This window comes from Acomys russatus, chromosome 17 (genome assembly GCF_903995435.1).
Source record: "Acomys russatus chromosome 17, mAcoRus1.1, whole genome shotgun sequence".
NCBI classification, from domain to species: domain Eukaryota; kingdom Metazoa; phylum Chordata; class Mammalia; order Rodentia; family Muridae; genus Acomys; species Acomys russatus.
In genome coordinates, this window is record NC_067153.1 from 41,340,624 (window position 1) to 41,353,539 (window position 12,916).

The following is a 12,916-nucleotide window of genomic DNA, read 5'->3' on the forward strand; positions in this document are numbered from 1 at the left end:
GGCCAAGGCCACACAGCAGCATGGGAAGGGGTCACCTGGGTCCTAAGCAGCACTGTCCCGTCCTACCAACTTACACCTCCTTTAGACTTCGGTCAAGACCTCAGCTCACCCACATCCCCAATTCCCCAAGGCCTGGTGTATCTCCTTGAGGGCCAAGATACAGACTGACTCCCAAGATATCTTGTTTCTTGGTCAGGCTTCCCAAATCCCCTTCACCTGGGCCCTACTCAGGAGGTTCACCCCTCTTCTGACACGGTCCATGCAGGCTCCTTATACCCATCCCTGAGTCAGAAGAAGAAATCAAGGCCCAGAGAGGGTAAATGACCTGCCAAAGGACACACAGCAAGTCCTAGCACAGGGAGACAGAACCCAGGCCTATGAATATTCCATCACTGGTCCGTAGTACCTCAGTGGCCCAAAAGGACCAGGACAGTGGTAGCTGTTGCTTCCACAGACCACTGCAAGTGGCCCTAGGTCAAGAACAGCCACTGCCCTTCTCTGGGTCATGCTGGCTCTTTGAAGGTCCTTACAGATGGCTCAAGGTGCTGGCCTTGTCCCCAGCTGTGGCCTCCTGGGGTAGGAACTGCTGCTCCTTGGCAGTCCCCGTGCTGGGCTGTTGCTGCTGTCCACTGGTGCCAGGCTGTGCGAGCTGACTGACCCTCCCATTCACCTCCTTCCCTCTCTGCACCCTCCGCTCCTCCTCTTCCCTTCTTTCTTCTTCCTCTTCATCCTCTTCCTCCTCCTCGGTCTTCTCCGGAGGACCAGACCCCGGCTCCTGGTTCCGCACTCGGCGTGATGGTCTCAGCAGGATCCTGCGGAAGCCCTGCTTGAAGCGGTAGGAGAGGAAGCCGTAGAGGATGGGGTTGGCGCAGCTGTTGGCATAGGGCAGCGCCACTACGAGGAAGTAGAGGCCAAAGAAGGCGGGCTCCTCTGGCAGCGGGCATACCACATTAACGATGTTGAGCAAATAGAAAGGCATCCAGCAGAGGACAAAGAGTGCCACCACAGCCACCACCATGCGTGTGACCCTACGCTCAGAGCGCCGCCGCCGCTGGCCCGCGGGTGCCTGTACCCACTGGCATGAGGGCGCCCGCACCCGCCGTGTGGTCGACCGCACCTTCACCACGATGAGTAGGTAGCATAAACAGATGATCAGCAGGGGCCCAAAAAAGCCCAGCACGGCCGTATAGATGATAAAGGCCGTTCGCCAGGCAGCCGCTGGCTCTGGCCACTGCATGTGGCACGTGCTCATGCCCCGGGGCACTCCTGAGAAGACAACCACGGGCAACACCACCACGGCTGAGGCCACCCAGACAGCTGCACTGACTGTGCGAGCCACGGGTGCCGTGCGCCAGCGGGCTGAGCGTGTGGGGTGCACCACAGCCAGGTAGCGGTCGACACTCATGACAGTGAGGCAAAAGATGCTGGTGAACTGGTTGATGCCATCCACGGCCATGACTAGGCGGCACATGAGAGAGCCAAAGGGCCAGTAGGACAGGGCATTCTGGGCAGCCAGGAAGGGTAGCCCTAGCATGAAGAGCTCGTCAGCCAACGCCAGATTGAGGATGTAGACGCTGGTCACGGATGGGCTGGCCGTGTGCCGCAGGACCACGTAGATCACCAGCGAGTTGCCCAGCAGACCCACCACGCACACCACCAGGTACACCAGAGAGATCAAGATGCCACTGACAGCCAGGCCTGCCAGGCTAGCGCCAGCGGATACATTCCCCAGGGTGGTGTCCAGGGGCCAGGCTGAGGATGTGTTCCCAGGGTCCAAGGTCGTGGGCACCGATGAAGAGTAGGTAACAGTGGCCATGGCTGAGAAGAAGCCAGTCAGCAACCAACTAGTCCTAGCCTACAAGAGGGAGAACACAGCTCAGTTGTAGCAGAGAACAGCTTCCTTTGTGCCACACCATCACCACCACCAACAACAACAACCACCTTGAACTTAGAGACCTACTATGTGCCAGCTTAGAACCTAATGAGCATCTGTGTTCTCTGCACAGCCCAGTAAGGTGAAGGGCGCTAATCTGATTTCTCAGATGAGACCCCCAGGACCCCCCCCAAACTCCAGATGAAAGTTGATACAGTTGTCTTCTCTAGCAGAGCCCAGAACTTTCCTCAGGCTTCTAATTGCAAATAGAATGGCAGTGAGCTGATGGCTTCTTCACTCCTGGGAGTCAGAGCCCTCAGCATCTTCCTAACCCTGGCCGTCACACGGGGTCCCCTACCTACAGCCCTGCCTGGAAGGATGACTGTGAATGTGAGGGTGGGTGCCTGGACTCCCTTCTCCTCACAGACAAACAATGATAAGAAACCTGCCAGGCACCTGGAAGTTACCACCTCCAGTCACAGGGCTGAGTCAAGGACCCCACAGTTGAGTGCTGGCCTGAGCAGGATGGTGCAGTGGGAATGGACGATCCCTCGCACTCTGTGTGCCTGGGCCCCGGTGACTGTGCTGGGCTCCCATGCTGCATCTTTGCATCTTCTGCATCTCTGAGATTCAGCCAATCCTGAACCATTTCTATGGTTCCCCATCTCTCACTTCATTTGACCACATTCTACACCAGTGAGTGAAGGAAGCATCAAATGAGTCAGAGGAGACCAGAGTGGGCAGTCTTGTGAAAGAGTGGGATGCGCAGTGGGGACCAGAGGTGATGGGAGCCCTCTGGTCCTCCTCCCAGCAGGTTGCTGCTCCTAGGTTGCCCAGGTACAAGGCTAAGAGCAGCCCTTTCCGTTGGCCTGACCCTCTCTCCGGCCAGTTAACCTCTCTGCTGCTTGCCTCACCGGTTCCCTTGGATCCTGGATCCTGAGTGCTTTTAACTCCACCCAGCAGAGTGAGGTGAAGGGGAGTCTCCAGGCCAAGATGCCATCCTTCTCAGTTCTATGTTGACCCACTGTGGGTCTGGACCCCTCCACTAGAAACTGAGAGTGTTTCTGCTATCCTGATTGAGATTCTGAATGTAGGAGGCTCCTGGGAAGCGGGAGCGCCGAGCTCCCAGCATGCTCCTGGGTAGGGAGCATATGCGACAGCTCTAAGTGCCAGGCTGGCAATGCCAAGCATAGCAAAGGACCCCGGCAGGGTGCCGAGGCTCTTCCCTGCTACACTCCAGATTGGCCAGGTTTCCAGCAGCCTCCAAGCTTCTGGCTCAGGGAGCCCCCCAAGTGGTCTTCAACCTGCTGCTTCCCCAGCTCGCTTGTGCTGGGTCTAACAAATCTGAGCAGTGGACTGTGGGATCCTGTAGCACCCTCACGCAGCTGGCTGCGCCTTGTTGAGCCCTGACCCCAGAAGACTTCGGGAAAAGCTGGTGTCTCAGAACTGAACCTCTGTGCCCAGACTACAAGGCATTCCTTCTGTCCTCACCAACTGGCCAGGAGCTGAGGGGAGTCCCAAGAATCTGGGCCACAACCAGAAAGGCATATGTAAATATCCTATTTTACAGGCTGGCAGACTGAGGCTGGGCCAAGGCAGACCCCTGCCTCAGTACTGTGCTAGCCCCACTATCTGGCTGGCCTAGGCAGAGCTTGTTTGGCTGGTGTTTGTGCTCTTGAACTCTGGACCGTGGACCCAAAGCCTCAGACCCACAGGAGCCTAGAGATGAGAATTTGAATTCTTGGAACACAGCCACAGCTCTCAGAGTCAGGTTTTCAGGCCCCGTGACTTTGAATCAGAGAATATCGACAGCTGGAGTCGAACCATCTTAAGGGGAGGAACTGCAGGATCTAGGACCTTACAGTTCTGCTCCCAGGGTGGAGGTGGGGCACCCTACGTCACCTGACCACCCTGCCCACTTGTTTTGCGCAGTGCCTCTTTATAGCCTTCCCACGGGGTGGCCAATCAAAGGCACTCAGGACTGCAGGGGAAAGGAGAGTGCCAGGGACAGGGAAGCACTGAGAGCCAGGCAAACCTTATTTCCAGGCTTCAGGCACAGATGCCCTCGGGGAAGCCCAGAGTGAGCTTCAAAGATAGCCCCTCTAGGCCTGCACAGGGAAGTTCATGAGCCTGCAGAAGCACACATGTGCATGCACACGCACACACGCACACGCATGCACATACACACACACACACAGAGGAACACAGCTACCCAGCCAGACTCTCCTCAGACTCGGAGATGGAGCATCCCTCCTGGTACCCTGGCCCCCCTCCAAGACAACCCCCTTGCTGTCAAGGTTGACAGGCCAGGCAGGTGCCAGAATACAGAAATCACAGCTTTTCACCCAGGAAGACAGACCTGCAATTTCAATGCTGTCCTTTCGTTACAGATCTGGGATCCAATGCCTGATCTAATTCCTCCTTGGGAAGGGGGAGGGGGGAGTGGGACTTTGCCTCCTGTCTGGTTTATCTTTGGCACAAGCTTGCCTGAAAACTGGGGGTGGAATCTCCTCAGGGGGGACTGTTCAGGAGGGGAGAGACACACAGAGAGGGTGAGCAAGTGTTTCCAAGCCCCACAGCAATTAAGAATGGCCCCTTAGGCAAGCCAGACAACCCTGGTTGCTCTTAATCTGCCTCTCACTCAACTCCTACCCCCTTCAAAGGTGCTTTTGATCAGCACTTAGCCTATCAAAACTCGGTAAGTACTAACAGAACTAGCTTGCTAGCAGGTAGAACTCAACGGCGCAAGGATGTTCCTGGGCCGAGGCCTCAAACTCACATCCTGAGACCCTAGCAGAGCCCATAAGTGGGAGGATAAGGGAAGAAGTTGAATCTCAGAGAGGTAAAGCCACTTCCTCAAGGTCACCGAGTGGGTGAGTGAGAAATCAGATCTAAATCCTGTCTGTGTACAGACCACGCTGACTTCCTTAAAAAGTCAGGGAAGCTGGGGACAACGTAGGCTGGGGACCCCTGGCTGTCCTCTGACCCCTGGACCTTCCTCCAAAAAGGCTGAGAGTTTTGTCAGTCAGCAGTGACTGACAAAAGCCCTATACACGAGGCTTGATCCCCGATGAGCACCCCCTCAAGCCTCAAGTTTGGGAACTTGGGTCCTGCTGATGTCAAACTTGCTATATGACCTTGGGCAAGTCACTTTCCTTCTGGTTCTAGGCTCCTCCTACTACAATGGAGACATGCATTCCCACCTCCCAGGGTTGCTGCAAAGGTGGAAGGGGCTTGTCAGATGCACCACTCCCAGCACGAAGAGGAGCTCAGGAGCGAGCTGCCACACAGGCCCAGGAGGCCGGACAGCAGCTTGCATCTGGTTTGGTCCAGTTCTGATATTCTGCTGCACGGAGGCTCCAAGATTCTGGAATAATGGTACAAGATGCTGAGATTAATAGCCCTTCCCACCTTACAGCCCCTGCAGAAATCACCAACAGCCTCATTGCTTTCTGGAACACGCCCCGCCCCCCATCCTGTGCCAGCCCTAGACTCAGCCCTAAGTTCAACTTGATCAGAGAAAGGGCCGAGGTATCCCACCCTCCAACATCCCCAGGAGCCCAACCTCCTTACCTTCCCACAAGGCAAGAGCTCCCTTTGTAGTCGCCAGGCTGGATAACATTCTGCAGCCAGGTACCACTAGAGCACAGCCAGCTGGGTCTCACACAGTGCCCACTCCTCCAGCACTCGTGGGCTTGGGCCCTTCCTAGGCCCTCAGTGGCCACATCAGCCCACATTGCCTCTCCCATCTGGTCCTCGGCCCTGACTTCCCACCTGCACCTGGTACGTCACTCCCTCATCTCCAGGACACGGGGGGGGGGGGGTTGCAGGACACAGGATGGGGGGGTCTTCAGATGGCACCCAGCAGGGGGTGACAGGAGATACTTTCCAAGGTGACAGGAATGTGAGATAGCAGGGGACATAAGAAGCCAATAGAAAATAAGGAAAGGAGGGGGGGATGGTGGGTCGGAGGTGGAGAGAGAGAGGAGAGGGATAGGAGACAGTGTGTGGGTGGAAAGGCAGAGCGAGGGGGAGTAAGGAGAGATGTCTGGCAAGGAGAAGGAACAGAAGAGGAAAGAGGAAAGGAGAGAATGGACGGACGACAGAGGAGCAGTGAGAGATGCAGAAAAAGGCAGGGACAGAGGGAGGCAGGAGGAAGGAGAAAGAGGGGGTGGCAGGGACAGTGACAGAGAAGGATTGTGCCACAGATGGTGACATGGAGAGCCAGCAGAGGGGGGAGCAGGAGGGTGCAGGAGGGGCTGGGAGGAGGGGCTAAGGGCTGGACAGCAGGTGCCAGACTGAAGGGCAGCAGGTTAAGGGCGGAGGCCAGGAGAGGGGGAGAGGCAGATCCCGTTACCGAGGAGATTTCAGCCACCCACGCTGGCCTTGGCTCCCGCAGGGACTTGAGGAAAAAAGAGGGGAGCAGCAGAGGGGGGAGCTGCCTGTCAGAGGCAGGACAGCCCCAGATCCAAGTCATGCTTCCCCAAGAGGGAGGGGCCTGTGCAGTGGGATGAGGAGGGAAAGGGCAGGATGGGCACGTAGGTGTGGGTTCCGTGCCCACGTATCTCTTGTTGAGGATCCCAAGAGCAGCAGGACAGGTCCAGGGGAAGGCAGATAGGGGCTGTGAGCCTGGCATCAGTTGGATCTGGACAGGGGACAGAGAGATGGGATAGAACGTAGGTAGTTAAGGCTTTGAGAACCAAAGATACACAGTGAGAAAACAAATTCCCACTCTTGTTTGTTTGTTTGTTTGTTTGTTTTGAGTGTGTGTTTTGTTTTGTTTTGTTTTCAAGATAGGGTTTCTCTGTGTTAGACTTGGCTGTCCTAGACTCACTTTGTAGACCAGGCTGGCCCCGAACTCACAAAGATCTGCCTGCCTCTGCCTCCCAAGTGCTGGGATTAAAGGCGTGCACCACCACTGCCTGGCTAAATTCCCACTCTTTTAACTGATACAATTTGAATGATAACAACTGCACTTCCAGACGATTGTTCACAGCCCTAACCCTCAGGAGTTCCCTGGGAGGGCACATATGTTAGAACATAAAGGTGCTGGGCCCCCAGCATCAGATTGTGCCTACTACCACTCTTTCTTGACTGAACAAAATAGTTCCGAGCAGCCCTGAGTGTGTCCTGCAACTTCCCTTTGGTTTCCCAAGCTCTGAGCTTCTCAACTTCATTCATCCATTCATTTGTCCACTCACCCTCAGACACTGTTGCCTCCAGCCTTGTGCCAGGCTATAGGGAGAAAAGGGATGAGGTTAGCCCTGGCCAGACAATCCGCACCACATCACTAAAGACGGAGTCCATCCTTGGCTGGGACTAAAAGGAAATGGGTACAGTGACGGGGCTGGGAACCATGAGGGTGGTGAGGAGCTGGCTTCTCACCAAGCAAGGTAAGGCACTCACAACCAAACCTTGAGGGACTTATGGTCAGCTTGGGATCTGGTCCTCTCAATCTGGATGAGCTGGGAGCTTCTGAGAAGGGAACAGAGGGCCTGTGCCTTGATTTCTGCAATTCTTTCACTGCTCCTTGGAGTCACATCCAAGGCAAGGACAGGAACAGGAGGCCAGTCAAGAGCCTTGGGGTCTTTGTGCAGGTTTTACCCACATCCAGAATATTGATTTTTACACCATCCCCATGTTGGGGGCAAATGGTCATCTGGTTGACAGTTCTTGCCCAGGACAGTGAGTCTCACCCCCAGACATCCCAAGTCTGTCCTCACAGCCATGACATACTTCATGATGACTCATAGGAGCATAGGTCATGAATGTTTTCTGTATTGGACTGTCAGTTCCCCAAGGCCATGCTCTATACAGGTTCTCAAGGTGGCTCTGAGATGGCACTAGCCTTGCACACAGTAGGCATTCAAACCATTGCTAATAAAAGAGGATGGAAGATGGATGCATGGATGTGTTCATGAACACATGAATGAGTGGATACATGAATGGATAGATAGCTGGATACATGGATGGATGGATACATGGATGGCTGGATACATGGATGGATGGATACATAGATGGATGGATACATGGATGGATGGATACATGGATGGATGGATACATGGATGGATGGATGGATGGATGGATGGATGGATGGATGGATGGATACATGGATGGATGGATACATGGATGGATGGATGGATACATGGATGAATGGATGCATGAACAGTTAGATGATGGGTGGATGGACCCATGGATGCATGGATTAGATGCATGGATAAATGCATGGATTAGATGCATGGATGCATGGGTGGGTGAATAGGTGCATGTATGGATAGAGTGTAGTAGAGGGACAAGAAGGGCACCTGGGTAATACTGGAAACTAAAGCAGGGGTGGAAGGCGTCCTATGCAGTACACTGGGATCAACCTTTCTCTAGGAAGCTTCTCTGGTGAGCCAGGGTAGAGAGGGGAAGTGTGAGACCACATCATCTAGGGTTCTGGGAGAAGGGGACACTGGGGATCCAGAGAGACCTCAGAAGAATGATCCTGCCCTGGGGGGTGTGGGGGGAAGGTTCTAGAGGCCTCTATCTCTAAGTCCCAATCTCTGACCCCAGGCTGGACCAGGGCCCCAGGGCTGTCAGATTTGCTTGGGTCCTAGGAAGACCACGTGGCTGGATTTCCCATAAAAAGGACAAGGACAGGCCATGTGATCTCAGCCTTAGCAAAACCATGGTAGTGTCTTCACCCGCACACTAGAGGGCTCCCATGGCCAGCAATGGTGCCTCTACCATCTGACAAGTGTGTTTTGTTTTGTTGTGTTTTTTCAGGAGCCCAGATCCAGGCTTTTTTCCCCAACTGGAAGTCAGGAGCTGAACATGGAGCCAGGGGGGAGACCTAGTTATAGAAACAGGTCCATCTTCTAAAACATGAGATGTCTTCCTGGCCCAACTCTGGAACTTTCTCGTTAATGTCCCCATCAAGGGTGTCTTTGGGTCTGTCACTCCCTGCTGGATCCTTCTGGGTTTGAGTGTCAGCTTTGCTATGTACTGGCTGTGAGACCTCAAATATGTGTCTGGTCATCTCTGAGGCCCATTGTCAGCTCCTATCCCATAGGGTTATACAGATCACACACACACACACACACACACACACACACACACACACACACACACACACACATACACACACACACACAACCTGAGGACCATGACATTAGACAGAATGGTTTCAATCTCAGTTTTGTCCCCAGCTTCATGACTGTGAACCCCTCTTAGAACCTCAGTGTTCCGCAGCAGAAGCCACCTCACCTGACCATCTGGCTGCAGGACACCTGACCATGGTTGACCAAGAGGCAGAGAAGAGGCTCGTGGGGTGAGCCATCCCCCTCTTTCTCTATCTCTCTCACGTGGCTGAATATCCAGCCTCCTCCTCCTCCTCCTCAGCCTCCTCTGGATTCTAAGAATGCCACCCCACTCCCACCCCACCCCCAGCGCTACCTTGTCATATCGACTTTCTCTATTTTAACAAAAGGTTCTTGAAAAAAAATCAAGAAGGACACCGTGACCTTCCCTTCTCCCTTTGAAAGCGGGGGGGGGGGGGGGGGGGGGGGGGGAGTGGGCAGGGGGGGGGCTGAAGGCTATGAGAGGCACCTCCTGGCACCAGGAGGAGGATAAATTACAAGGTCGGGCTGGGGAGGGGAGGTCTGTAGATGGCGCCTTCTATTTAACCCTCCTCTTCCCACTGAACCTCCGCTAGCCCATGAGTACTTGAACTTCGTCGCTGATGGGGAAAGCGGGATGGGGAACTCTCCTATACCACTCATGCTAATACAATTCAAATGCTGGTCTCCCTTTAATCTGTTCTGTGTCTAGTTTATTCTTGGTCCCACCAAAGACCCTTAGACAGCAAAGTGTAATCAGCCTGCTCAGGGGGCTCTGGGAATCTATTAAAGTGATGAGTCACAGTCTGACTTCTCAGAAGCTCTCTTAGGGCCTCCTGTCACTCAATGAATAAGTCCCTCCCATGGTGCTTAGAGTTGACCTGCCCACTACTGATCTATACTTTCACTTTCCCCCTCCTCTTGTTGCACACCCTCACTGCAGCCTGAACCCTTTGACCTGGCTGCTCCCCATATCTCCACTTCCCTTAACTTCCAGCAGGTTTAGACATCATCACCTGTTCTGAGGCGCGCTTCCTCCCCTGGGCCGTCTTTTGGTCTGTAATGCAATTATTTTCCATTTCTAATTTGCTCTCATGTTCATCAAGCATTGTTTGCAAACATGTTTCTGAATTCTGTTATGCTTTAAAAAAAAAAAAAAAAAAAAAAGGTCTGGGTGGTGGTGGCACACGCCTTTAATCCCAGCACTCGGGAGGCAGAGGCAGGTGGATTGCTGTGAGTTCGAAGCTAGCCTGGTCTACAAAGCGAGTTCAGGACAGCCAAGGCTGCACAGAGAAACCCTGTCTCGGAAAAAAAAAGGGGGGCGGTTTAAAGGACAAAAATATATACATCCTCCAATGGTTCTCTTGCCTCTCCCCAGTTTGTCTCAGAGGCAGCACTGACCTTTACGTAAGTGGCTATACACACATCTTCCTAAGCGTTGTTCTATCATCTCCCCTGCTCACACACCCCCACCCCCGACACACACACACTTTTTAATTTTGATATAGATAGAATCTCACTCTGGAGCCAGGTTGACCTTGCACTCTTGATTCTCCTGCCTCAACCTTCCAAATTTTGGGCTCCTAAGTATGAGCCACCCCACACAACAGGGATATTTTTTAAATTTTAATTTATGAGGCTGGAGAGATGGCTCAGCGGTTAAGAGCACTGGCTATTCCTCCAAAGGTCCTGAGTTCAATTCCCAGCTCCTACGCAGGATCTCACAGGCAACTACAGTGAGATCTTCTGTCTGATGCTCTTCTTTCATGCCGGTATACACACGCGAATAGAGTGCCCAGATACATATGTAAATAAACCTTTTTAAAATTTTTACTTTAGGTGCCTTAGGTTTTGTATGAACGTGTGTGTGTGTGTGTGTGTGTGTGTGTGTGTGTGTGTGTGTGTGTGTGTGTTTGGAACCAAACCCCAGTCCTCTTGAAGAGCAGCCATTGCTCTTAACAGATGAGGTCTCCCATGCTCAAGCTACGCTGAGTGTGGCACACAATCTCCTTTTGCTGCCAGTGGATCAACTCTCAGCTCCTTCTCCAGCATCATGTCTGCCTGCATTCTGCCATGCTTCCTGCCATGGTGATAACGAACTAAACCTCTGAAATTGCAAGCCCCGCCCCATCCCAACTAAATGTTTTCCGTTATAAGAGCTTCTGTAGTCATGGTGTCTCTTCACAACAACAGAAACTCTAACTAAGACAGAACCCTAGTATTTTTGGAAACATAAATATCATGGGATGGTCACTAGGAACAGCAGGAACAGTAGAGTGTAGCCAAATGGGGCCCAGAAGACAAGGTGTGTGTGCTGCGGAGCCAGAGATGTGACCCAAGCCCCTTGGTGGAGCCCACAAGATCTTGAGTGAATCCCAGCTAACTGAACATTGGCTTATTTACACTTTACATTTTGATTATTATTTTTCTTTTGAGATTGTGATTGCACCCTGGTTCCTCCCTCTTAAAGTAAGGAAAGAATTTAATTCATTTTTGATTTGACAAGAATCCATAGTCAACAGCCTTTAGATTTTTAAAGACACTGGCTATTTTAAAGAGGCCAAACTTTTAAATATTTAAATTTTTAAAGACTGGGACTTACAATTTTTGGAATGTTTATACTGTAATGTTTATATTAATGTGTGATCTTGGGGAATACCAATAAAGAAAAGTCATGGTTTAGCAGTGATGTGTTTGTGTGTCAAGTTAACAAGAGGTCAATTGTGCTGGCTAGTTTTATGTCAACTTGACACAAGCTAGAGTTATCTGAAAGGTTTCTTAGTTGAGAAAATGCCTCCATACAATCTAGCTGTAGAGCATTTTAGCAGCTGTTAGGAGAAGGCCCAGGCCATTGTGGGTGGCATCATCCCTGGGCTGGTGGTCCTGGGTTCTATAAGAAAGGCTGAGCAAGCCAGTAAGCAGCATTCCCTCATGGCCTCTGCATCAGCTCCTGCCTCCAGGTTCCTGCCCTTGCTATTTTTTGTTTTGTTTTTAGTTTTTGTTTTTGTTTTATGATGAGCTGTTATATGGAACTAGAAGTGAATAAACACTTACCTTCCTAAGTCCTTTTCAGTCACAGTGTTTTATCATAGCAACAGAAACCCTACCTAAGACAGATGTGGACAGAGCCAGTGCCCGTGAGGTTTCCCATGCTCCATAGATGCTCCTGGGAACTAGACTACACATCATGTATGATTCTTTAGGTCAAAGAACCTAGCTCTGTTTTTCACAAGCCCCAAGACTTCGTGAGGCTAATCTTAAAGGTGACCAGCTAGTTAATATGGCAAAGAACATTTTAAGGCACCTCAGCATTTAGGCTACAGCATGACTATTGCTCTCTGCTTTTAGCCACGTTGATGGTGAGAACTAGGAGAAGAATTTGAAAACCTTGCAAGTTACTCATAAAGGGGGTGGTTAAAGTCGGCTGTAAGTGAGGAATAGATTGCTAAAGAGATTCACACCATTAATAGGCTAGCTGGGTCTGGTGGCTCATGTCTTTAATGCCAGCCCTGGGAGGCACAAGCAGGGAATCTCTGGGTGCAAGGCCAGCCTGGTCCACAAAGCCACCCAGGGCTACACGGAGAGAACCGGCCTCAAAAACAAACAAACAAACAAACAAACAAAACAAAACAAAACAACAGTGAAGAAGTCAATGCCTCGAGGTTATCTTAAGAATTGATCAGACAAGCCAGGCGTGGTGGCTCATGCCTATAATCCCAGCAATCGGGAGGCAGAGGCAGGTGGATCGCTGTGAGTTTGAGGCCAGCCTGGTCTCCAAAGCGGGTCCAGGACAGCCAAGGCTACACAAGAGAGACCCTGTCTCGAAAAAAAAAAAAAAAGAATTGATCAGACCTCAGGCATTGACAGTCCAGATTCTCAGGTGCAGCAGCAGTAATTTCCCCACTGTAAGCATTCCATCTTTCCATTGTTTTTCTCCGAGGAG

The 12,916-nt window shown here is 52.1% G+C and overlaps 1 protein-coding gene across 2 annotated transcripts; it reads right to left on the reverse strand.

Moving 5' to 3' along the window:
- Positions 1 to 471: 471 nt before the first annotated feature.
- Positions 472 to 6,205, reverse strand: Sstr3 (somatostatin receptor 3). Of its 2 annotated transcripts, XM_051159925.1 has the most exons (3): positions 5,447 to 6,205; positions 5,077 to 5,240; positions 472 to 1,855 (listed from the first exon to the last, which is right to left on the reverse strand). In XM_051159925.1, exon 3 carries the CDS (start codon positions 1,814 to 1,816, stop codon positions 527 to 529), a length of 1,290 nt encoding a protein of 429 aa, XP_051015882.1. In that variant the 5' UTR covers positions 1,817 to 1,855; positions 5,077 to 5,240; positions 5,447 to 6,205; the 3' UTR covers positions 472 to 526. The 2 variants fall into 2 exon arrangements, with proteins under 2 accessions (XP_051015882.1, XP_051015881.1); XM_051159924.1 differs by lacking the exon at positions 5,077 to 5,240 and having other exon boundaries at positions 5,447 to 6,204.
- Between the last annotated feature and the right edge of the window lie 6,711 nt (positions 6,206 to 12,916).

What these genes read in the sequence shown, in the direction of transcription:
- Sstr3 (XM_051159925.1), bottom strand. Translation starts at nt 1,816, where the DNA reads ATGGCCACTGTTACCTACTCTTCATCGGTGCCCACGACCTTGGACCCT.